This window comes from Trichomycterus rosablanca, chromosome 25, assembly GCF_030014385.1.
Source record: "Trichomycterus rosablanca isolate fTriRos1 chromosome 25, fTriRos1.hap1, whole genome shotgun sequence".
Lineage (NCBI taxonomy): Eukaryota > Metazoa > Chordata > Actinopteri > Siluriformes > Trichomycteridae > Trichomycterus > Trichomycterus rosablanca.
In genome coordinates this window covers 5928391-5954933 of record NC_086012.1, presented here as the reverse complement: position 1 = coordinate 5954933, position 26543 = coordinate 5928391, and the positions used below count along the sequence as shown (strand labels likewise).

General features: G+C 45.2%; 3 protein-coding genes across 6 annotated transcripts in view; 2 read left to right on the top strand and 1 right to left on the bottom strand.

Annotated features, from left to right (window-relative positions):
* Window positions 1–3630, top strand: part of arhgap12a (Rho GTPase activating protein 12a) — a 43940-nt gene extending 40310 nt beyond the window's left edge. For both annotated transcript variants that reach the window (XM_062987507.1, XM_062987506.1), the window contains one exon: window positions 172–3630. In XM_062987507.1, coding sequence (XP_062843577.1) covers window positions 172–346 — 175 coding nt within the window. In that variant the 3' untranslated portion in view covers window positions 347–3630. The remainder of the gene's footprint in view (window positions 1–171) is intronic.
* Window positions 3631–11004: 7374 nt separating this feature from the next.
* zeb1a (zinc finger E-box binding homeobox 1a) overlaps window positions 11005–26543 on the bottom strand; it is a 30039-nt gene continuing 14500 nt past the window's right edge. Inside the window, exons 2-11 of one of the 3 annotated variants that reach the window (XM_062988026.1) lie at window positions 23631–23792; window positions 23492–23539; window positions 22037–22138; window positions 21752–21954; window positions 20774–20879; window positions 18996–20677; window positions 15856–16425; window positions 13972–14146; window positions 11377–11916; window positions 11005–11202 (exon numbers count right to left, since the gene is read on the bottom strand). In XM_062988026.1, coding sequence (XP_062844096.1) covers window positions 11189–11202; window positions 11377–11916; window positions 13972–14146; window positions 15856–16425; window positions 18996–20677; window positions 20774–20879; window positions 21752–21954; window positions 22037–22138; window positions 23492–23539; window positions 23631–23792 — 3602 coding nt within the window. In that variant the 3' untranslated portion in view covers window positions 11005–11188. Of the gene's footprint in view, window positions 11917–13971; window positions 14147–15855; window positions 16426–18995; window positions 20678–20773; window positions 20880–21751; window positions 21955–22036; window positions 22139–23491; window positions 23540–23630; window positions 23793–26543 lie in introns of all 3 variants that reach the window. The other 2 variants (XM_062988025.1, XM_062988027.1) reach the window with 2 other exon arrangements.
* The window catches only part of gpsm2 (G protein signaling modulator 2), a 55519-nt gene continuing 45246 nt past the window's right edge, over window positions 16271–26543 (top strand). Inside the window, exon 1 of the mRNA XM_062988031.1 lies at window positions 16271–16322. The gene's annotated coding sequence lies outside the window, so the exon portion shown is untranslated. The remainder of the gene's footprint in view (window positions 16323–26543) is intronic.

The following is a 26543-nucleotide window of genomic DNA, read 5'->3' as shown; positions in this document are numbered from 1 at the left end:
CAGCCTGCCGGTAGCAGAGCTGAGGTTCAAACTCATGAGCTTAAGATGTCAGCTCTGGTGTGCTAGTGTGTGTTATATGGCCATATAGTTTATATACAGTATTACCCAAAGGTCCAATGTCTGTAACTTACATCTGTGTGTGTGTGTGTGTGTGTGTGTGTGTGTTTGTAGAGTGATAGATCACGGTAAAGAGAACAGGATGACCATACAGAGCACTGCCATCGTGTTTGGCCCAACTCTCCTACGTCCTGAGATCGAGGGTCCCAACATGGCGGTACACATGGTTTACCAAAACCAAATTGTTGAACTTATACTTACTGCGTGTGAAACCATATTCAACAGGTAAGCTGCACCCCAGTCATGTGATCTAGGCTTATCACCTGAACATGCAGCAGCAGCGACCACCCGAGGATTAAAGACTGTTTCTGAAAGGATGTCTGCTTCACAACCAATGCTTTAAAACCATCGATTCTCATAAATACAACTAATATAATGTAAACTTAGTACTGAATCTACTAAAAAACACCTAGAATTGCTCATTTATTTTTATCCTTTTTTTGATTGGACAAAATCACTTTGAAGGAATGGTTTTCCTTATTGGACTTTTTGTACACCAGCTTTTATTGGACTACTGGACCAAGAATGCTTTCCAGTGCACCGTGGTGTCGGTTTGCTGGCCAAACAAAACTAATGGGAACTAAGGTTAACTCCTGGGAACGGAAATCTTCCAACACGGACCTGGTAGAGAATTCTACGTCTGTGCTGCGATGTATTTTTCATATCCTTCAGTAGTGGAACTGTCGATGAACCGCTGATCTTTCGTTCCGGTGGCTTTTATACTACTGCATTTTTAAAAAGAGGGACTGACGGATCAAACACGCTGGACTTGGTTTCTTTGTCTTTCTGGCTGCCTGTCATGTACACTGGACACAAATCCATCTATCCATTCAGTTGTAAAGCTTGTCTTATGTGTATGATGTGTCTGGTGCGTCTGCTTATGTGTGTTTGTCTTTATCTGTGTCGTTGTAACAGTATCCTACTGATTCCTTTAAAAGCACCCTGTGTACTCATTAAATGCACACTCAGGTCCTTAGGCTGGGAAAATGCTGTACAGATATACAGATAACAGAATGTCATGGGGGCAAAATAAGGCCTGTAAGTAACACAGTGAACATTTTCTTTAGACCCTCTCTTACTGTCCTGGTACTTGACACGTAAAGGGTAAAATATTGACTTTAATCTTGTCAGTTAGCCCAATACATTAAAAGAAACTCTCACTCAAGATAATACAGAAATAATCTTCAGATTTCTTAATTATATAAGACAAGAAAACAAGATTCCTGACTAAATTGTTTCGGTAGCGGTGCAGAACGGGGGCAGAGCACAGCACACACAGGTATTCTGGAGATCTGGGTTTGATCCTTGCTTTGACAGTTTCCTCCAGGTACTCCACTTTCCTTCCACCTCCCATTCATTCCCATCAAGGTAGACCAGCTGCTCTGATCCCCAGGTATAAGTAAGTCAATAAATATGTGGGTGTAGTAGCCATCGATGAATTTTCGATGAGCGACTCTGTGTCACTGTTTCAGTGAACCTGTGCCCACAGTAGCCTTAGTAGCCTTTTTGTTCTTGACTAAGACGATTAAGACTAGATGCTTATACATCAGTGTTACATTTTATATTTATTGGAAACACCAGGGGTCACGCCAAACTGACGCATCAACACCTAATAAGGAGAAAAAAAATTATACACTATGTAAAGCCTGTCAGATTAAGCACATCCTAACTGAATGCCCAACATATAACAAAGGAAGGCAAAGATTACATATGCCTAAAACAATAAATAAGACCATCAATCAGGATAATACAAAAACAGTTAGTATATAAGTATATTCTTACTAATATAAGACTAAATACACAAATATAAGACAGACCCTAGTAAAATATAAAACTAACAAACAGGGAAACACCAGGGCCTTGGCTAGACGACATATGGGCAATTCAGAGCAGCCAATCCACTTACTGAGTATATTTGGGAATGTAACTGAAGAAACCCCACACAGTCACTAGGAGAACGTAGTAAACTCTTAGTACAGTATACAGTGTTTTAATCTCTCTCCCCAAGACCCCCAGCAGCCACTATACCTAGTGCGAGCATGGCATCAATAATCTGTTAAAACAATATACAACCAACCCTTTTTTTTTTTTTTTTAAACTGGTTGGTTGTTTTTTACAGATCGCTTGCAAAAAAATACAAAATAGCTGACTGTACTAATTCATACATATTCACATATTCATAATACAGTTTCATAACACAAACATGTGCTCATAGATGAAGCCAGGAAAACGAAAGTTGTATTACTTGGTTACGTAACGTAAACATATAAGTTTGTGTCTCTACTGTTTATATTGGTCATTGATCTATTGAAACCCACTTACCCTGTACAGATAACCACTGTTCTAGAGCAGGGGTTTTTAACAGGCCTGAGTATCGACAGATATCTTTTTTTACTTCTAAAACAAAAGCAATTTATTTTTCACCCACAGGAAGCATATTTGATTAGACATGCGGGTGTGCATGGTCAGCGAGACTAATGTTATCCAGCTCAGTCTGGAAAAAGGATCATTGGATAGCAAAGCTTAAAAGTTCAAGGTCAGCACACGGAAGCTCAGCACATGTCCAAAAAGGTAAAACCCCTGTTCTAGAATGTCGTCATTGTGTATTATGTGCACACAAGCCCACACAAATCCACAATCCTGGTAAAAAAAAAGTGTTATCTATGATGGAAAAAAAACTCATTTACCTTTAGTGTCTTTCTTTAAATGAATAGTGTTCTACAAAGATACCTGCTGGTGTTCGGTGACTAAGTTTAATCAGTTAAACAAGTTACTATTAATATAGTAATTACAGAGACTGATATACACCAACTAGGCATAACATTATGACCACTGACAGGTGAAGTGAATAACACTGATTATCTCTTCATCACGGCACCTGTTAGTGGGGGGGATATATTAAGCACCAAGTGAACATTTTATCCTCAAAGTTGATGTTAGAAGCAGGAAAAATGGGCGAGCACCAAATTGTGATGGCTGGACGACTGGGTCAGAGCATCTCCAAAACTGCAGCTGGTCCAAGAAAGGAACAGTGGTAAACCGGCGACAGGGTCATGGGCGGCCAAGGCTCATTGATGCAAGCCGATCCAACAGACGAGCTACTGTAGCTCAAACTGCTGAAGAAGTTAATGCTGGTTCTAATAGAAAGGTGTCAGAATACACAGAGCAGCACAGTTTGTTGTGTATGGGGCAGCAAACAGGGGACCAACACAATATTAGGAAGGTGGTCATAATGTTAGGCCAGATCGGTGTATAAAGATAATAAGATAAAGTTGTTCCTGTACACTGTGACATAATGTAAAGAAGAGATGAGAGTATTTTTCCTACAACAGTTATGGATCAGTTACATGAAATAACTTAAAATACTGAAGAAATACGTGTTAGAACTGGAACTGGACATTCTGTGTACTTGATGTTGCTTTTTGAGCTCACAGGTGACAAGGTAAGGGGTTAGGATTTTTGTTCAAAAGATTATAATGGAGATTATAATAAAATGTTTCATATCAAACGTCACATGTTCTGTTTGCTGTCTGTTTTGTTTAAATGCAGCGATTGTTTTGTGTGCAATATTTTTATCCTTTTATACTTGACAAAGTTACAGATACTTTCAGTTTTGCATTACAAATACGCAGCAAGAAGGTCCTGGGTTCGACCCCCAGGTGGAGCGGTCCGGGTCCTTTCTGTCTGAAGTTTGCATGTTCTCCCCGTGTCTGTGTGGGTTTCCTCTGGAGAGCCTATCCCAGCTTTTCAATGGGCGCAAGGCACACAGTAACACCCTGGACAGGGCGCCAGTCCATCGCAGGGCAGACACACACACACACACACACACATTCAGTCCCCTATAGGGCAATTCAGTATCTCCAGTTCACCTCACTTGCACATCTTTGTACTGTGGGAGGAAACCGGAGCTCCTGGAGGAAACCCACTCGGACACGGGGAGAACATGCAAACTCCGGACAGAAAGGACCCAAACCGCCCTACCTGGGAATCAAACCCCAGGACCTTCTTGCTGTGAGGGGACAGTGGCCTGGATAATAGCTTAATACTTGCAAAAGTCAGCTGCCGCCCACTAGTGGACACAAAAGGAACTACTAAGTCTTACTGAGTGCATCCTCCAAAGCCTGTGGATGGAACTCCCTACATATTTATCCATAGGCCATTGCTGCTGGCCCATATCGATCAATAATGCAAATGACGTTCACGGAAGTGCATCCTTATTTATAACTATTTACCTGCATTTTGATAATTTGTTATTTCTGTGGGCGGGTTTAATTTCTTTACTGGATGGATAAAGGTTAGTCATTATTATGTAGACTACACTAGATCCTCTCTACACCTCTGCAACAAGGACAACCCTATATGATCCAGATGAAGGTCACCAGATGAACAATGCAGTGATTGCTGTTTATAAAGTTCCATGTATAAGCATTTAATGCAAAATTTCTTACCTGCCGAGGCACGGGTTCAGCAAAATCTTCAAAGGTCTCCTGTGAAACTTGGTACTAGGTTTTTATTTCCAAAGTAAACTGGACCAGGCAATCTTCTTTTATTGCTTCAATCTACAATTCCAACACCTGCTTGCTCATTGGGTGCTTTTGACGGTGGGCAATTAGCATGGGGATTTTGACTATGCAGCCTCATACACAGAAGAGTTTGATGCTTCGTGTGTCATGATCTGCAGTTTGAGACACACTAGCTAGAATTCTGTCTGCCCGTACCGGACACCAGCACAAGCCAACGGCATGTGCTTTGACATCAGTATGTCTCGGCTGCCCAGCACCGTGTCAGCGGGTTGTGATTTGTCATGGAGTGATCCTTATCCAAGCTACTCAGGAATTCATACTTGCTTTATCTTTTAATACAGTTCGCATAGACTCCACAAGTTTGAATGATTCATAGATTCTTAAAGCACGATTCCACAATATTCCAAGCGCCTCTTGTGATGTCACTAAATGCTTGGACTCGTGACTTGACTCGGACTCCAGCCTAAAGACTCGTGACTCGACTCGGACTCTAGCCTGAAGACTTGTGACTCGACTCGGACTCTAGCCTGAAGACTTGTGACTCGACTCGGACTCTAGCCTGAAGACTCGTGACTTGACTCGGACTCTAGCCTAAAGACTCGTGACTCGACTCGGACTCTAGCCTTAAGACTCGTGACTCGACTCGGACTCTAGCCTAAAGACTCGTGACTCGACTCGGACTCTAGCCTTAAGACTCGTGACTTGACTCGGACTCTAGCCTAAAGACTCGTGACTTGACTCGGACTCTAGCCTAAAGACTCGTGACTGGACTCGGACTCTAGCCTAAAGACTCGTGACTGGACTCGGACTCTAGCCTAAAGACTCGTGACTCGACTCGGACTCTAGTCTAAAGACTCGTGACTCGACTCAGACTCTAGTCTAAAGACTCGTGACGACTCGGACTCTGGCCTAAAGAGTCGTGACTCGACTCGGACTCTAGTCTAAAGACTCGTGACTCGACTCAGACTCTAGTCTAAAGACTCATGACGACTCGGACTCTAGCCTAAAGACTCGTGACTCGACTCGGACTCTAGTCTAAAGACTCGTGACTCGACTCGGACTCTAGTCTAAAGACTCGTGACGACTCGGACTCTGGCCTAAAGACTCGTGACTCGACTCGGACTCTAGTCTAAAGACTCGTGACTCGACTCAGACTCTAGTCTAAAGACTCGTGACGACTCGGACTCTGGCCTAAAGACTCGTGACTCGACTCGGACTCTGGTCTAAAGACTCGTGACTTGACTCGGACTCCAGCCTAAAGACTCGTGGACTTGACTCGGACTTTAGCCTAAAGACTCGTGACTTGACTCGGACTCCAGCCTGAAGACTCGTGACTCGACTCGGACTCGTGACTCGACTCGGACTCGTATTTTGTGACTTGTGAACATCTCTGGTTCTGATAGAAAGGTGTCAGAATACACAGTGCATCACAGTCGCAGGGCTGTTTTGGCAGCAAAAGGGGGACCAACACAGTATTAGGAAGGTGGTCATAATGTTATGCCTGACTGGTGTATATTGCACTGTGTGTACAGTATCGGTCATGCGTGAACGAAAGCAGAGTAAAAGTAACCCTGTATTTGGACAGATTTTGAGTGTAAACGTGAAATAAGGCTGTGAAAAAATGACACCCCACACGTTAAAGCTAAAAATATCAGTCATTGACATTTTTAATACTGATGGTAAAAACATACACAATATAGACATGCATTGATGTAAACAAACATTCAGAAATAATACTTCACAATGAATAATACTGTAATGAGTAATGGTAAAATCACCACACACACACTCCTTCATTTCTATCTATCAATCAATCAAGTGCACTCGACTAATTTACTAGTGTAGAATTCGTTCCTTCACATTGTTGCAGTCGTTTACTGCTTTTCCTATACTTGCTATACAGCCGCTACTTCCTGTCACTGAAAATTAATACAAAAATAAAGAGCTGCGTGCGGCCTTGGCCTTTGTTCCAATGCACCCTCATCTAACACGCTTCCGTTCTCGGCATTTGGCAGGTTGCTTCTATCCAAAGCAACTTACGATTGTATCCAAAGAAACACGATTCAAGCAAACGAGGGTTAACGGCCTTGCTCAAGGGCCTCACAGTGGGCTTAGTTATCATGGTTAGTATGACGGGGCTTTAACCCTTAACCTTCTGATTAATCGCCTAGTACTGCTTAGCCAAATAATGAGGTGCGATGTGTTTTCATTGGGAAAAATAATTGATTCATGATGCCGCTCTGACGCTACTACAGGCAACCAAACCTTCACACCTTTATATACCTCTATACACTCACTGTCCATTTCATCAGCTCCACTTACCATATAGAAGCACCTTGTAATTCTACAATTACTGACTGTAGTCCATCTGTTTCTCTGCATGCTTTGTTAGCCCCCGTCCATGCTGTTCTTCAATGGTCAGGACCACCACAGATAGGTATTATTTAGGTGGTGGATCATTCTCAGCACTGCAGTGACACTGACATGGTGGTGGTGTGTTAGTGTGTGTTGTGCTGGTATGAGTGGATCAGACACACTATCCTAGTTGGTCCACCTTGTAGATGTAAAGTCAGAGACGATCGCTCATCTATTGCTGCTGTTTGAGTCGGTCATCTTCCAGACCTTCATCAGTGGTCACGGGGCACTGTTGGCTGGATATTTTTGGTTGGTGGACTATTCTCAGTCCAGCAGTGACAGTGAGGTGTTTAAAAACTCCAGCAGCATTGCTGTGTCTGATCCACTCATACCAGCACAACAAACACTAACACACCACCACCATGTCAGCGTCACTGCAGGGCTGAGTGATCCACCACCTGAATAATACCTGCTCTGTGGTGGTCCTGTGGGGGTCCTGACCATTGAAGAACAGCATGAAAGGGGGTTAACAAAGCATGCACTGAAACAGATGGACTACAGTCAGTAATTGTTGAACTACAAGGTGCTTCTATATGGTAAGTGGAGCTGATAAAACAGACAGTGAGTGTAGAAACAAGGAGGTGGTTTTAATGTTATGGCTGATCTGTGTACTATTCTGTACTAAACCTGCTAAGCTTAAGTAAGAGCACCCTTCAACCGGACTAACAGAATATCCAAACATCAGTGCAGTAACCTCCTGATCTACTTATTCATGTCCAAAAATAAGAAGAGAAAATGATAGATGTTATGAATCTAGCCACACAAGAGTAAGTCTGCTCAAATACCACAAACAAGAACATTAAACTCAGTTTGGGTTCTAGGAACATTTACTAGAAACTAAACAGACTTACAGACACGTGGTGCTATTCTAAAATGTAATTAACTGCTGTAAAATGGGTGCATTTGGTTAGTACATGGAGAACTACTGTATTAGGAACGAATGGCACATACAGCTTGGCGGTCTTGCATAAGGCTGGGGGGTGTGTGGGTTCCCTAGAACCCTCTATAATGTCAGTTATACAGTCAATGTACATAATAGGACTAAAACTAGGGGTGCACCAACGTACACTGATCAGCCATAACGTTAAACCACCTCCTTGTTTCTACACACGTGTAGTTCTACAAATACTGACTGTAGTCCATCTGTTTCTCTGTTTCTTTAAGGGTCAGGACCCCCACAGGACCACTACAGAGCAGGTACTATTTAGGTGGTGGATCATTCTCAGCACTGCAGTGACACCGACATGGTGGTGGTGGTGTGTTAGTGTGTGTTGTGCTGGTATGAATAAGACAGCAGCACTGCTGGACTGAGAATATTCCACCAACCAAAAACATCCAGCAGCAATAGATGAGCGATCGTCTCTGACTTTACATCTACAGGTGGACCAACTAAGTAGTAGTGGACACGGTATTTAAAAAAAAAAAAAAAAAATTCCCGCCAATCAGGGTCCTTACACGGCGTATGAAGACCCACCCACCCACAGTCCAGCCCCCACCCTGCAGATACGGTGGCCGATTAGTATCTGCTGCAGGCACTGCCAATTATGACCTTCAGATGGACACTGTATTTAAAAACTCCAGCAGCACTGCTGTGTCTGACCCACTCGTACCAGCACAACACACACTAACATACCATCACCATGTCAGTGTCACTGCAGTGCTGAGAATCATCCATCACCTAAATAATACCTGCTCTATGGTGGTCCTGTGGAGGTCCTGACCATTGAGGAACAGCTTGTAGAGAAACAGATGGACTACAGTCAGTAATTGTAGAACTACAAAGTGCTCCAATATGGTAAGTGGAGCTGATAAAACAAGGAGGTGGTTTTAATGTTATGGCTGATCGGTGTTTATTGTAGACCTGCAACATTTGATTAGTAAAAACCCTAAATAAACCTGTTTCGTCGGTGTAAAGTGTAAACGTTTTAGTTTGTATTTTGGGTTGTCTACACTCAAAAATGTAAAGACTACATACGCTTATAATAGAAAAGTAAACATAATAGAAGCATGCTTTGAGAAATTAGTGCTCCCCAAGCCAAAAAATATATATAATAAAAGACATAACACACACACACACACACACACACATTTCCCTGACTGAAGTGTTTCAAATGGTGCTTTAAAAGTTCCTACATATTAAACCACAGAAAAGTGCACTTCATAGTAGCATCGTCTATAAAGCGCCTGTGTAGCAAAGAGCATTGTTTGACTTCATGCTGGCAAAAGAACTGTGAGTGAATACGGAGTGCTTTCATGAGACAAACCCCAAATCAGAAAAAGTTGGGACGGCATGATGAAAATGCAAATAAAATAAAAATGCAGTGTTCCTAACATTTACTTTGACTTTCATTTCATTGCAGACAGTATAAACCGGAGATATTTCATGTTTTATCTGCTCAACTTCATTTCATTTATTAAACATAAACATCCATCCCTACATTTCAGGCCTGCAACACATTCCACAGAAAGTTGGGACAGTAAAGAGTTTACCACTTTGTAATGTTGCGTTCCTTTTCACCACACTTAAAAGATGTTTTGGCACCGAGGAGACCAAGTGATTTAGTGTTTCAGCTTTTATTTAGTCTCGTTCTTCCTGCAAACACGTCTTGAGATGTGCAACAGTACGGGGTCTCTATTGGGGACAGGTCAGGACTGCAGGCAGGCCAGTCCAGTACCCGTACCCTTGTCTACCGCAGCCATGCCTTTGTAATGTGTGCAGCATGTGGTTGAGAAATGCATGGATGTCCCTGGAAAAGACGACGTCTTGAAGGCAGCACATGTTGCTCTAAGATCTCGATGTATTTTTCTGCATTAATGCTGCCATCACAGAAGTGTAAATGACCTTTACCAAGGGCACTGAACCAGCCCCGTAACATGACACACCCTGGCTTTTGGACTTGTTCCTGATAACAGTCTGGACGGTCCTTTTCGTCTTTGGTCCGGAGCACACGGTGTTCATTTCTACCAAAAAAGACCTGAAATGCTGATTCATGTGATACATCACAATACACGTTTCCACTGTGTGATGGTCCATCAAAGATGCCTCCGAGCCCAGAGAAGTCGACGCCGCTTCTGGACATGATTAACATAAGGCTTCTTTTTTGCACACTTAAGTTTGAAGTATCATTTGTGCATGTAACTCTGTATTGTAGTGCTTGACAAAGGTTTGCCAAAGTAATCCCTCACCCATGTAGTTATATCAGCTATTGTTGAGTGGCGGTTCTTGATGCAGTGCCGTCTGAGGGATCAAAGATCACGGGCATTCAGCTTAAGCTTGCACCCTTGGCCTTTACGCACTGAAATTCCTTAAATGGTTTAATGATATTATGCACCGTAGAGGGAGAAATATGCAAATCCCTTAAACAATTTAATCATTTTCTCACACATTTGTTGACAAACTGGAGATCCTCTGATCATCTTTGCTCATCAAAGACTCAGCCTGTTTGGAATCACATCATTATTTAGCTGATCACCTCATCACTAGCCCTAATTGTCCCAACTTGTTGCAGGTCTGAAATGCAGGAATGGATGTTTATTAATAAATGAATTGAAGTTGAGCAGACAAAACATGAAACATCTCCGGTTCATCCTGTCTGCATCAAATAAAAGGAACACTGCATTTGTATTTTGTTTGCATTTACCATGCTGTCCCAACTTTTTCTGATTCGAGGCTGTACATTTATCAGTCATGTTTTAATCTTTATAGATGATCCCATGGTACGAAAGTGCAAATGTTATTTCCTTCAAAAGACAGACCGACGTCTCGGAAACAAACAAACAAAAAAAAAGTGCTGCGCTAAGACTGGCTGGCCTAATCCGAAATTCGAATAAAAACACTGAATGGTATTTAAAACGTGAGGCATTACGTATTCATAAATAAACGGTCCGTCTCAAAGCAATACTAAAATACTGATAAAATACTGATTTTATCTGGTAAACTTCATTGGCAATAAAAGTGTAGAAATCTCATCTCTCGCATCTGTACATGTACGGTACAGCGAGTCAAAGGAAATCCTTAGTAACACTGACGAACATACCTGGCGGTTGTGGTTCTGTAACACTGTTGGACTGAATCTGCTCAGTAAACGTTAAATAGCTTCTATTCATTTGATGTAGCTTGTTTGAAGCTTCCTTCACAAAGAAAACACTGTGGATCAGGCACACCTGGGTTAATACACAGTCAATTAGGAATTAACTGAGACACAGTTTCAAGAATGACCCACCGTCCTCGAGCGGGGACACTTGGCTGGAGAGGAAACCCTTCCTTTGTTGTTGGGTTTGATTTATCGGTCATTGTTTAATTCCTGGTCACTAGCCTTACCGTTTTCCATGAGCGTTCTCGTCTCCTCCTGTGCTTCGACGCTATCCTCCGTCTCCGTGGTTTCCATCGTTTCCTCATCCACGGTGTGGACTTTGACGACTTGTATGTCCGTTCCCTCGTCATCCATCGTTGACGGTTCTTCCTCCTCCTCGTCATCATCGTCGTCGTCGTATTCCTCGCCGATCCTGACCACTCTTATCTCGCTCATATCCAGGTCGGCGAACTCCGCGTCGTCCTCGCCGTCTCTCTCCCCGGCTTGCTCGTCCCCTTCCTCGTCCTCGCTCTCTCTCTCGTCCGAGTCGAGCTGTAACGGGGGCGTGAACGTAGCGCTGTTGGGCTCCGGCTGGTCCTGACCCTCTTTCTTGCAGTAAGAGTAGCGATGGTTCATGTGCTGCGAGTACGAGCCGGAGTGCGAGAAGCGCTTCCCGCATTTGTCGCACTGGTAGGGTTTCTCCCCGGAGTGGAGGCGCGAGTGCTCGATCAGGTGGTGCTTGTGTTTAAATGCCTTCTTGCAGACGCCGCACTCGTAGGGACGCTTGCCTGTGTGATGAGTGGAACAGTTAATGACAAAAATGTGTTACAAGTTCATTTAAAGGTCATTTAAATACATTATATTGCCAAAAGTATTCGCTCGTCTGTCTTCACACACATATGAACCTGAGTGACTCCCGTTCTTATTCCATAGGGTTTACTATGATGTCGGCCCACCTTTGCAGCTATAACAGCTTCAACTCCTCTGGGAAGGCTTTCCACAAGGTTTAGGAGTGTGTTTATGGGAGTGTGTTGACCATTCTTCCAGAAGCGCATTTGTGAGGTCAGACACTGATGTTGGACGTGAAGGCCTGGCTCGCAGTCTCCGCTCTAATTCATCCCAAAGGTGTTCTATCAGGTTGAGGTCAGGCCGGTGCAGGCCGGTCAAGTTCTTCCACACCAAACTCGCTCATCCACGTCTTTATGGAGCTTGCTTTGTGCACTGGTGCGCAGTCATGTTGGAACAGGAAGGGGCCATCCCCAAACTGTTCCCACAAAGTTGGGAGCATGAAATTGTCCAAAATCTCTTGGTATGCTGAAACATTAAGAGTTCCTTTCACTGGAACTGAGGGGCCGAGCCCGACTCCTGAAACACACCCCCACACCATAATCCCCCCTCCACCAAACTTTACACTCGGCACAATGCAGTCAGACAAGTACCGTTCTCCTGCCAACCGCCAAATGGAGAAGTGTGATTCGTCACTCCAGAGAACACGTCTCCACTGCTCTAGAGTCCACTGGCGGCGTGCCTTACACCACTGCATCCGACGCTTTGCATTGCGCTCTGTGATGTAAGGCTTGGATGCAGCTGCTCGGCCATGGAAACCCATTCCATGAAGCTCTACACACTGTTCTTGAGCTAATCTGAAGGCCACATGAAGTTTGGAGGTCTGTAGCGATTGACTCTGCAGAAAGTTGGCGACCTCTGCGCACTATGCGCCTCTGCATCCGCTGACCCCGCTCTGTCATTTTACGTGGCTACCACTTTGTGGCTGAGCTGCTGTCGTGTCCAATCGCTTCCACTTTGTTATAATAGCACTGACAGTCGAGTGTGGAATATTCAGTAGGGAGGAAATTTCACGACTGGACTTGTTGCACAGGTGGCATCATATCACGGTACCACGCTGGAATTCACTGAGCTCTTGAGAGCGACCCATTCTTTCACTAATGTTTGTAGAAGCAGTCTGCATGATGCCTAGGTGCTTGGTTTTATACACCTGTGGAACACCTGAATTCAATGATCTGGATGGGTGAGTGAATACTTTGGCAATATAGTGTATTTAATATAGAATAATAAATATCACATTATTATTGAAAGCCTAGTGAACTAACAACGGTATATGAATGTTTTTACACATGAACAATGTCAGGCGGAACTCTATGACTCTTGCCCACCACTGCTTAGACCCACTATCACCTCTAAGGAGCTTCTATTCACCTCACACACATTCCCTCTGATGCGTGTACAGTCCACGACCCCTTCTTATTCACCCATACCTTGGTGGACTAGCATATGAGGCCAGTCTTGCATACGGAGAGTCACACACAGATCTTCAAGTTCCTCCACTTCTGTACAGGTGCCTACTAACTACTGTCCTTATACAGCATTGAAGACCCCACCAGCTTTTTAGTCCGGTCTTTTCCCACCCAGCAGACTAGTGGCCAATTTTGTCTGCTGCAGGCACTGCCAATTGTGGCTGCTAAGGGGGCGTCAGTTGACCGGTTCAGAATCCCAGAACTGGTGTCCTAGTGAGATATCCCGCTGTGCCACCTGGGTCCCCCCCCCCGTCCAACACTCCTTCATTTTATCTGGGCTTGGGACAGGCTCTGAGAGTGCACTAGCATATGCACCTCTCAATCACTACACTTTTCACAGTTAAAAATTGGAAAATGAGGGTAAATAATGAAATTCTTCTGCCATTATACACTCGTTTATGTATTTAGAATCATATTTATCAAAGTTATGCGTTCAACCAGAGTTACCCATTTAAAAATCATGTTTTAGATATTGGAGGGTGACAGGTCACCACAGTATTTATCTGTAAATGTGTGTTTGTCTTGTACCTGTGTGTTCGTATTTGTGACGTAGCAAAGAACTGCTCTTCTGGAAGATTTTATCACACAGATCGCAGGCGTACTGGCCGCTCTGCATCCTCCTCCGCTTCCTGTTAGGTGACAGATTGCTGTTGTTAAGCCCCTCCCACTCAGATACAGATTCAGCTCCAGCATCAGCCTTCTCCTAAAAATATAGAGAGAGAGATGAATAGTTAGACATTTACAGTTATTATGACATACGACAGTGGTACAGTGGTAAACCGGCGACAGTGTCATGGGCGGCCAAGGCTCATCGATGCACGTGTGGTCCGATCCTACAGACGACCTACTGTAGCTCAAATTGCTGAAGAAGTTCATGCTGGTTCTGATAGAAAGGTGTCAGAATACACAGAGCATCACAGTTTGTTGCGTATGGGGCAGCAAAATGGGCACCAACACAATATTAGAAAGGTGGTCATAATGTTATGCCCGGTTTGTATGATCTCAATATAAATAATATAATCACACTGTTGACTCTGACGTCTTGTTCTGGTGCTTTCGATGGTGGACAGGAATTGGCGTGGGCACTTTGATTGGCCTGCCACTATACAGTCCCATACACAAAAATGACTTGTTGCACAGTATTAAAATCATCTGCAATTTGAGCCCTACCAGACACCATAGCCTTCGTGTCCCGGGGCATTAATGAGCCGCCCAGCAATCGGTCATCAATTTGTTGCTGTCGATGGGTACTTCCCTTGCTGTTTCAGATATACTTGAATCGAGACATGTGACCATAACAATCCGGCTCTTATTAAAGTCGCTCGGGTCTTTAGGCCTTCCCAAAGCTGCTGCATTCAGCCAGTGTACTAGAACTAATGACCATCAGCCCGTCACGTGCACAGCTGTTATGGAATAGGCAGTGCCGTGCACATTTTTAGGCAGTGGTCCTAATATTTTGCTCATTGGTGTATATGCATTGTTTTGGTGCAGCATTAAGTCCTCAGGAAATACAATTAAATTAAATGTAACACAATTTCATCAATTTCAGGCATAATAGATATGAAAAACATTATGATGGTGCCCAGGTGGCACAGCGGGATATTCCACTTTGCTACCGGTTGACTGGGCGCCATCTAGCGGACACAGTTGGCAGTGCCTGCAGCAGACACAAATTGGCCACCGTGTCTGCTGGGTGGGAAAATGACCAGACCGAGTGGGTGGGGTCTTCAAACGCTGTGCAAAGACCCTGGTTAGCAGACCGAGGCGTCAGCGGTAAAAACACACGCTGTAACCAGAGCTGGGATCTCGAATACATCGTATCGAATCTCAGCTCTGCCTTGCCGGCTGAGGCTGAGCGGCCACATGAACAACGATTGGCCTGTCGTTCAGATAGGCGGGACTAAGCCGGATATGGGTCTCTCTCTGTCAGATTGTTGACTGGTGCAATTACGACCTCTGCAGGCTGATTAGAGGCGCCTACACAGAGATGAGGAAGGGGTGCTCTTAGGGTGTGTCTCTCCATACACAACGCTAGGTGGCGCAACACTCGTCAATGTGTGGGTGATGAGATGCATACGGCTTGCTGCCCACGTGTCAGAGGGGGCGTGGGATAGAGCAGGGATCGGCATAGGCAGAGGGGAAGCACGATGCAATCGGGCAATTGGACGCGCCAAAAAGGGGAGAAAATGCATAAAAAAAAGAAGGGTCCGCTAGGACTGCGCATGCGTTGGAGGGCACGTGAGCTGCAACACACCCTCCTCGAATGCAATTAGGGATCCACAGCAGTGGAAGACAAAATGCATAAATAATTAGAATAGGAAAAAAAGTCTGACGAAGACAAAAAAAATGGAAAATGTGGAGGATGGGTGGCAAACCATGTGGGTACCATGTATTTGGCAGAAGCTTTCTCACCTGGCAGCCGTTAAGTACAGCCGTTCCCTGTGTTTCTGTAGGAGTTAGTGTGGCGATGCTGTTCACAGAGGTGGCGGTGTTCACCTTGTTGATGGAAGGTGTGACGTAGGTGTAGGACAGCTGAGGGATGAGAATCGTGCGGTGTTTGGTGGAGATAGCGGCCCTAAGACAGGGAACGCCTCCGGACTCCGCTATGGCAACCAGCGTCGGCAAAGGTGTGGCGATGATGTTGATCGGACCCGTGGCAGACTGCGCCACGTAAATGGTGTTCCCCTGGAGCATGTCTTTTTTGAAGCAGGTGAGATTGAGCGGCTCTTCTTGGGCGGAGACGGCGGCGGGCGTGGTAGCGACCGAGGCATTGCTGTCGCACGTCTTCGGGAGCGAGAGGTCCAGAGGCTCGGCTTGTGCGTCCTCCTCCGGTTCCTCGGTCTTGACGATGACCAGATCGTTGGTGGTGAGGTTGAGAGGTGAGGAAGGGTTACTGTGTTCTGATGCCTCATCTTGGGATTCGGTTGGAGTGTCGGAGGTCTGAGTGTCGATTCTGGGATCAGGTTGAGAGTTTGAGATTATCTGTAGGGGTAAAGTAGATCTATTAGGCATTTATTAAACACGCAGTATGAGCATATCTGATCTTCTTGTACAACTCTCATCTTGTATGACTAACTAGCAAATATCGTCGCAGTGCAAGTTTGTGAACCCTTTTAATTACTTGGATTTTATTTACATTAGTCCCTCATAAAATGTGGTCTGATCTGCGTCACAAATACACACATTTTGCCTCAAATAACACACTTGCCTTGGATATTATGGAACAAACCACAAGTATTCCATCCTCTTGGGTAATTAATTACATTTAACTCTATTTATTACGAATTTCAAAAACAAATGGCATCACTTTTCTATACAATCACCCATCCGATGCATTTTCCCCAACGTAGTACCAACTTTTTATTTTTAATGCATTTTCTCCCCCTTTTTGCATCACGCATCCTCTCTGCCTCTGCCGATCCCTGCCCTGACCGAGGAGATCGAAGCTAACCCGCGCCCCCTCCGACACGTGAGCAGCAAGCTGTATGCATCTTGCCACCCACACGTTGACGAGTGTGGCGCCACCTAGCGTTGCGTGCGGAGAGACACACCCTAAGAGCACTCCTTCCTCATCTCCGTGTAGGCGCCTCTAATCAGCCGGCAGAGGTCGTAACTGCAGTAGTCTGACAGAGAGAGACCCACTTCCGATCTTAGTCCCGCCCATCTGAACAACAGGCCAATCGTTGTTCATATAGCCGCTCAGCCTCGGTCGGTAAGGCAGCAGCGTGTGTTTTTACCGCTGTGCCACCTGAGCGGCATAGGACCAACATTTTAATGCCATCAGCAAAAAAAGTTTTTGGTTGAGCTCATAGCCACTGATGAAGCGCTTGCTCTCCCATCATCATCACATGAAAATCTTCTTCCACTTAAAGCTTCTTTGAGCGTCCAAAAAGGTGGAAATCAGATGGAGATAAATCCGGACTACAAGCTCTCTCTTTTTTTTTTTCTCCCTTTTTCTACCCCTTAAGCGCATCCAATTGTTCAATTTGCATCGCGCTTCCTCTCTGTCTATGCCGAACCCTGCCCTGACCGAGGAGATCGAAGCTAACCCACATCCCCTCCGAAACATGGGCAGCAGCCGGATGCATTTTTGCCACCCACACATTGATGAGTTTGGCGCCACCTAGCGTTGCATGCGGAGAGACACACCCTAAGGGCGCTCTTCCTCATCTCTGTGCAGGCGCCTCTGATCAGCCGGCAGAGGTCGTAATCGCGTTCTGACAGAGAGAGACCCACATCCGGTTCTTTGTCCCGCCCCCCCAACTGAGCAACCGGCCAATCGTTGCTCATACAGCCACTCGGCCTCGAACCGGTGAAGCAGAGCTGGATTCGATACTACGTACTCAGAATCCAGCCCTGGTTGCAGCGTGTCTTTTTACCGCTGTGCCACCTGAGCGGCATTCTCAGAGACTTTTTGAAGATCCCTCATACATGCTTTTCCTCCTCTTTTTTTTTGCCACCCCTCCCCAACCAAACACAGCCAATCACATCTGGCTGATTCAACCCTGGATCTATTACCGCTCTGCCACCCAAGCTCCCAGAGAATGAATTAAGTAGAACTTTTACTGCATATTCTGTTTATTTTCTACATTGTTTGATAGGTTCTGACACTGTTTGACAACGTCATGAATGTGGATGTCAGGAAGCAGATAGGTGTCGCCCCCTTAACAGGGAAGATGTGAGAAGCTTGGCTCAGATCGTGCGGTCATGTTATGCAAAGCATGCAAGACTTGATGGTCAAAACGGGGCTGCTACAACCTGGGTAGGGTGGGCCTTGAGGACGACCAAGCGGACTCTTCGCCAATGCGGGATAAACGATGCCTAAGTGAGGGATAAACGTTCCTTCCAGTATGTTAAATTGGGCCAATAAGGGCGCTCGGGTGGCCAGAGCTGACATCACGAACTTGTCGGTCCGAATCTCAGCTCTGCTACTGGAAGGCTGGGCGCCTACACGAACAATGATTGGCTTGTTTGTTCATACAGGGTGGGAAGCCGAACCAGGGTTCCTCATAACTCATGCGAGTACGACCTCTCCTGGCTGATTGATGGCGCCTGAATAGAGACGAGGGATGGTCTGATCCGCATATGAACTAGGGCAGTGGTAGCCTAGTGGTTAAGGTACTGGACTAGTAATTGACAGGTTGCTGGTTCAAGCCCAACCACTGTCAGGTTGCCATTGTTGGGCCCTTTAGCAAGACCCTTAATTATCAAGTGTAATGTAAATGTAAATTTGTGCAGGTGAAAAGATGCAATCGGCTACTGCACACGTGTCGGAGGGGGCGTGTGTTAGCCACGGCTCTCCTCAGTCAGAGTGGAGGTCAACATTAGTAGATAGGGCAATTGGGTAATTGGATATGACCAGATTGGGAGGAACCGAGCATTACAATGTGCGACTTACATTACAGTATTACAGCCTGTACATTTGAGGGTTGCTCAAGGGTCCAACAGCAGCCACCTGGCAATAGTGAGGCTTGAACCAGCAACCTTCTGATTACTAGTCTAGTAGATTACTAGTAATACCCATGCTTTGCATCTCAGTGATCCATACTTACCGGTTGCCCGTTTTTGCCATTCCCAGCCAGTCTGAGCGAGATCTTCTTGGAGCGCATCTTTTCAAACCACCTGCCGACCACATCCGAAGGCAGACCCACCGACTCTGCGATTCGACACAGTTGCTCCTCGGTGGGGTGTGAATCTTTGCTGTATGCCTTGAGGAGAGGCAGGAGACTCTTTAACGACAGACTCTGCACACTCCCAGGGTCTTCCTCCTTCAGCAGGGAGGATAGAGAACTGACACACCCTTGCTCATCGCTGTGGAGACAGTTGAGGATGTCCAGGTTGCTGGGGCTGTTGTCGCAGAAAAGACACGTCGCGTAGTTATGGAAGCCGTCGCCACAAGCGATGCTGGTGTGAACCGTTCTTGCTTCCTCTTTCTCTCTTTTTATTCCTAAATTATCCACGATTTCAGTTTGCACCTCGCAACCCATCTCGGGTGGAGACATGGGCTCGGTTTTGATCTCGATCTCCTGCAGAAGATCGGAGCTCAGGTCTTCGGGTCGATGCCCGTTCTCCGGAGCGGTAGCGGACTCCTGCGCGGGATGGTTGGGCTCGGCGGGTGAACTCCGTTCCGCCACTGCCGTGGGCTCGTCTGGGGTCGGATTCGGCTCCGCGGTTCTCGGTACGGCTTGTGCCGCCTGGCTGGTCGGGTTCACGGTCGGTAGCTGTCTCACCACGAGGCTCTGCGTCCCGTCTGCATTTCTCAGGAGCAGAAACGTCGGCTTCGCCTGCGATGGGACCAGTTTCGTCACCTTGATTATGGACGGTGGTTTGTTGGCATTTGTCTGGATGTTTACTGGTATGGGCGTGGATGGCGTTTGGGTTGGAGTGATGTTTGGTTGTTCCGTGTTGATCTGTAGCGCCTTCGGGAGTTGTGTGGCGCTAACCTGTACCGCTTTAGGAGGCGGCGGGTTGACCTGTACTGCTGCTGGATCCACCGCTTGGGTCTGTGTCTGAGGCTCGGTCGTTCCGGACTCCGCGTTTGGCGTGTTGGATTTTGGGTTGACGTTGTATTTGATGATGAATTTGGCGTTTCCGTCCTGATTCAAGACGGGTAAAGATATCGCAGAGATGACTTGCCCGTGCGGCTGTGAAGACTGCAAGACCATCGCCTGTCCCCCCGGCTGCACTTGGTTTACGACCTTGGCGCCTGTTCCGCTAGCATTTGTGTTGGCCACGACCTGCCTGATCATGCTGCCCTCCATCGCGGCTTTCAGGACGTTCTGTAGGTCGCTTATGTTGATGCTGAACGGCTGGACCAGACCCACGGTAGGTACGACCAACGTCTGTACCATGCCCTGCGGGGCGGCGGCCTGAATGGGAACCCCGCCTCCGTTATCGGTACTAGTAGTGGTGCTGCCTGTCGTGCTAGTGGTTGTTGTAACAGCCGGTGGACTTTTGACACTTTTGAGATCATGCTCTACCGGCTCTTCTTTAATCTGCTTGGGAGGGAGCTGCTCCTGCAGGGGTTTGTTATCGATGTCGACCTTCTCCCGCAGGAGGATGCGCGTGGGCTGAGTCGAGGTGAGCGCCGCTTTGACTCCGGGGATGCGGGACAAGCCGTTACTGGTGGAGTTGGGAGGAGTTGCTACACACTTCTTATTGCTGATGTGAGAGCTGTAGGAGCCGGAGTGGGAGAAGCGCTTCTTACAGTTGGAACACTCGTACGGTTTCTCGCCTAGAGAGAGGAAGGATGCACATAATTGGGATGAACACAGATCAGGCATTCAGTGTGTATACCAAATAACACAGCGGTGTAGGTGTGTTGACTAACCGCTATGAATGCGCAGGTGCTCCTTCAGGTGATGTTTGTATTTAAAGGCTTTGGAACACTCGGTGCACTTAAACTTCCTGTTTGCTCCTGATTGTGACACGGCCTGCTGACAAAGAAGAGAGAAATATTACATTAGGCAACAATAGATTCCATGTACCGTTAACAGTAATAGTTTGTAGTTCTACAATTACTGACTGTAGTCCATCTGTTCCTCTGCAGGCTTTTTCAACCTGTTTTCACTTTGTTCTTCAATGCTGACCAGGTGGTGGTGTGTTAGTGTGTGTTGTGCTGGTACGAGTGGATCAGACACAGCAGTGCTGCTGGAGTTTTTAAATACCGTGTCCACTCACTGTCCACTCTATTAGACACTCCTACCTAGTTGGTCCACCTTGTAGTCCAGCAGTGACAGTGAGGTGTTTATCCACTCATACCAGCACAACACACACTAACACACCACCACCATGTCAGTGTCACTGCAGTGCTGAGAATCATCCACCACCTAAATAATACCTGCTCTGTGGTGGTCCTGTGGTGGTCCTGACCATTGAAGAACAGCATGAAAGGGGGTTAACAAAGCATGCAGAGAAACAGATGGACTACAGTCAGTAATTGTAGAATTAGAACGTGCTTCTATATGATAAAATAGACAGTGAGTGTAGAAACAAGGAGGTGGTTTTAATGTTATGGCTGATCGGTGTATATTGGTTAGTCAAAATGTCCCGACCAATTCGTAGACACAGACGGGGGGCGTGTCAAAACACGGATGAATATTTTTGTCTTTGAGACCATCGCTGGATGTTCTAGTTTACATTCGACTATTAAGGTGGGCTGTGCTGTGTATTGTAGCTTCCATTGGTTCTGTTATTCAATTCATGAGTGTAATTTGAAGACTGTCATGAAATGTGGCACTTTTCTTATAGAATCTGTGAAATCTGTGGTAAAAATGAAGCACATTTCCCCGTGAACGTAGTAGAGCACCTGCTCGCGTCCGTTTTTGTGAGCCGTTATGTGCCGGTCGAGCTGCGTTCGGTAGCTGAAGGTGTAGCTGCAGAGGGAGCAGCTGAAGTCGTCGCCGCTCTTCTCGTGCCGTAGTTTGATGTGCTCCTTTAGTGACGTGTGACGCTTGTAACCACGGGAACAGTACGGACACGTGTGGAGCTTGGAGAAGTCGTCGGGTGTGCCTGAGAGAGAGGGAGAAAGTTTAGGAGTTTAGGACATTAGGAGAGTGGAAGTAGAAAAAAAAGAAGAGAGAGTAATCAGTACCGTTCTCGTCATGGCCTCTTCCCTCTGGCGTGCTTTGTTCTTTCTCCTGTGGTGTCTCGTTTGCCTGGCCTTCCTCATCCTCTTCATCAGTTATACATTCCTCTTTGGTTGGAAATGCACAACACACAGACACGCTTAGACATTACACAGAAAGGACACATACTTGGCTACTTACAAATACATCCATTTTATCAGCTCCACTTACCATATAGAAGCACTTTGTAGTTTTACAATTACTGACTGTAGTCCATCTGTTTTTCTGCATGCTTTTTCAACCTGTTTTTACCCTGTTCTTCAATGGTCAGGACCCCCACAGGACCACTACAGAGCAGGTATTATTTAGGTGGTGGATCATTCTCAGCACTGCAGTGACACTGACATGGTGGTGGTGTGTTAGTGTGTGTTGTGCTGGTGTGAGTGGATCAGACACAGCAGTGCTGAGAATGATCCACCACCTGAATAATACCTGCTCTGTAGTGCTCCTGCGGGGGTCCTGACCATTGAAGAACAGCATGAAAGGGGGCTAACAAAGCATGCAGAGAAACGGATGGACTACCGTCAGTAATTTAGCAGACACCTAACAGGAGCAACCTGGCAGTAGTAGGGCTTGAACCAGATTACTGATTACCTGATTACTACAGAAGGCTACAGCTTGCTCTACCACTGTTCCAAAATCAGATATGTGATCTGGTTTGGACCAAACATTTCAAACGGTTGCCACTGATATACAGTAGAGGGCAAAAGAAAATCTTTTCACAGTATTATGTACGGTGGATGGTGAAACACCTAAATTATTTGCAATCTTGTGTTGATAAATGTTCTTAGACAGTTTGCTTTGCACAAAGTGCTGAGACACAACCTGTAATTGCTTCCAAAGACTCCTTCTTTTATACCCAATCATGATTCCATTACCTGGTACCCATTGTGGAATGTTTTAAATCAGTGTAACTTGAATATTCTGAAAGCTTTTTACTCTTATTTTGTCCTGTCCCAACTTTTTTGAAGTGTTGCATGAATTACATTAAAAGTTTGTTTGTAATTACAGAACAGATTGGAATTCCTATTGTATGTTTCTCAGCGGGTGGCTCGGTGGGTAGCACTGTCACCTCACAGCAGGAAGGTCCTGGGTTCGATCCCCAGGCGGGGCGGTCCGGGTCCTTTCTGTGTGGAGTTTGCATGTTCTCCCCGTGTCTGCATGGATTTCCTCCGGGAGCTCCGGTTTCCTCCCACAGTCCAAAGACGTGCAGTCAGGTTAATTGGAGTGTGTGTGTTTGTGTGTGTGTGTGTGTCTGCCCTGCGATTGACTGGCGCCCCGTCCAGTGTGTTACTGTGTGCCTTGCTCCCATTGAAAAGCTGGGATAGGCTCTATCACACCCCGACCCCCCCCCCACCCCCACGATTGGAAAGGCGGTTAAGAAAGAGAGTGAGTGAGGGGTTTGTATATATTTTGCTTACCTTTGACCCTTATTTCCTGCACCAAAGCGTCTGGCCCCAGGTTGCCATCTGCACACATAATTAATGCCAGGTCATTATTACTACATTTAATCATTTATTTCACTCCGTAAACAGTTGACCTGGTTGTTTGTTTACCTACCATCTTGCGTATGCCCGTTGTGTAGCTTCTGTGCGGCGCTGAGCTGTAATACTGTCGGCTTTTCGTCCGGAGTGTCTGAAATACTGTCCTCCTCCACGATGTGGAGTTTATCTTCATCGTCGGAATCTGACGCTGCTTCTGAGACGTTGGAGAAACTCCTCACTGCGCCGGATAAAGAGACAGAATGAATGAGCGGTCCTGGTGTAACCGAACGTCTTCAGAGTTTGCTTAGTTTATAAAGTAAGAGTAAAACTGTACATAGACAAACTATCGGGAGCAGAATATTTTACTGGCTTGTTCTTTTGAGGAGCAGCACAGACTACACAGAGATGATCACGTGTGTAGAGAAGCACTACAAACATTGTCCGCACACTACAGCACAAAGAAGTCTGTTACACTAGCAATCCTACGGCAATTCAGTTAGCATATACAACGATCAGCCATAACATTAAAACCACCTCCTTGTTTCTACACTCACTGTCCAATCCAAAGCCAAACAAGCGTTTCACTGACACAACATCTGTGCGACGCAAACTGAATAAATGCAAATAACAGCATTTCTTACTAACAATTAAAATCAGAAGCTCTGATTGGTTCAGAAAGCGGTTCTTTCAACCATTAGCGCCAATTCTGTAGGAGCGTTCCATTCACCCCAGTTGTTCCTGTGAAGTGCACTACGTAGGGTATTTCACCATTTTAAGATTGCAATCCAAAGGTAACGAAACTGTGTAGGGAGCGACGCTTCATCACTACGCCGGAAGCTGGCTGTATATATAGTCCCTAGCATATATAGTGACTAGGGACTCTTGTTGTTTGAGTCATGAGTCGAGTCATTTGAAACAAGTCTTGAGTCGCACTCGAGTCCCCATCTCTGGACAGTATAGTGGTTTCTGTACAGTCTGACACAAAGATCTACCACCGGCTCTTACCTGTTACTTTTTCGCACAAACAAACAGTGAAGTGTAGTGAAAAGGCTTTAAAGTTGTATAAAATGTAAGAATCAATGACATGGCTGGAAAAAAAAGATTCACCTCTGCTTTTGCGTGAGCTTGAACCATTACCCCACATAATCTTATTGCTGCAGCTTCTTCCTGTATAGACCCGATGAGATGGAGTGAGATGGTGCAAAGGGAGGAGAAAGACACTAATGTAAGATGCATTTAGGGATTGCCTTTCTCAGCCTGTAGTCACAAGATTTGTAAAGACCTGGAGTGACGTGAGCTAGGTTTATTCTGTGTCACATTTCCCTTCCTAGGATCATTGCTGTTATAATTGTTTAATTATTATTAGGGATGTAACAATGCGGCACAAGACAGTTAAAAATCGGTGCACGTGCCACGATTCGAATCGGTAATTCATGTAAAATGAATCGATATTCACTAGAAACAGCAGGTGGCACTGGCGCTATTCACCTCGCCTGGTTGACGTCACTACAGGGTTGCCAGGTTCGGAATTTTCCAGCCAAATGTATTTATGTGAGGATACTTTCTTTATTTGCATTATTCATTTATTTATTTAATGTGGGGTTAGTTTGAAAATTTCATTTGTTTTTTTTTTTTTACACAAAAAGGGAAATGTGCAGCATTGTTTTGCATAGTTTGTACCTACCAATATTTAGATAAATAAAAGATTTTATTTTATTTTTTTAAGAGAAATAATAAAAGGCATGAATGGCTATGTTTAACGGTGAAAAAAGCCCCACAATGGATTGGCGTCCTGTCCAGGGTGTGTTACCACAGGGAAACCCGACTCACTGCGACCTTGACCTTTAGCAGTTTTAAATGATATTGTTATGACTGAACCATTTACTTTTTGCTGCTTTGTTTAAAAAGATGAGTATAATATTATACACTGTGAGTGACACTCGAGCAGTATTAGTTAGGGATGTAACGATACACCCTACTCACAATGCGATTCATGATACTGGGTTCACGATACGATTGTTTCCCAATTTCTTTAAACAAAATTTAATTGAAGACAAATTATGACAAAGTTTTCTTTTATGATTTCTCTTAATTAAATAAAATACTGTGTTTGTGCTTATCATTTATTTATATAAATAATGAATGTCCTTTTATTTCTGACGTAGGTACAAACTATGCAAAACAATGCTGCACATTTCCCTTTTCATGTAAAAAAAAAAACAGAAATGAAATAAATCCCACATTTAAATAAGTAAATAAATAAATAAAGTATCCTGACATAAATCAATTTGGCTGGAAAATTCCCAACCTGGAAACCCTGTGGTGACGTCAACCAGGCGAGGTGAATAGCGCCAGCGCCCTCTGCTGTTCAAAGTGAATATCGATTCATTATACATGTGAAACCGATTTGAATCGTTACACATGTGAATTGATTCTTAACTGTCTTGTGGTGCATCGTTACATCCATAGTATTAGTATCTACAAAACAGACCTGGAGTGACGTGAGCTAGCTTTATTCTGGTCATGGTCGCGACGGGTCTTCGTGTCTTTATCCATGCAAAAAAGGGCTAATTTGAAGAGTCTGTAACTTGCAATTGCAAAAACAGATGATCAATGTTGAATCTGGTTATAAAAATTGTATTGTTCACAGGGGTGGTTCGGTGGGTCCTGGATGCGATTCCCAGGTGGGGCGGTTTGGGTTCTTTCTGTGTGGAGTTGCAGGTTCTCCCCGTGTCTGCGTGGGTTTCCTCCGGGAGCTCCGATTTCCTCCCACAGTCCAAAGACATGCAAGTGAGGTGAATTGGAGATTGGCGGGGGGTGTCAAAACACGGATGAGAATTTTCAATTGAAATCTGTGATTTTTGAAAAACAAGGTCCATGAAATGAAGCACATTTGCCCTAATTATACCATCATTTTGAATTAGCCTTCAGTGTTTGACTTTTTATTTCCATTTATTTTCCACAAAGTCTCAGATTCCTCAACTCCTCA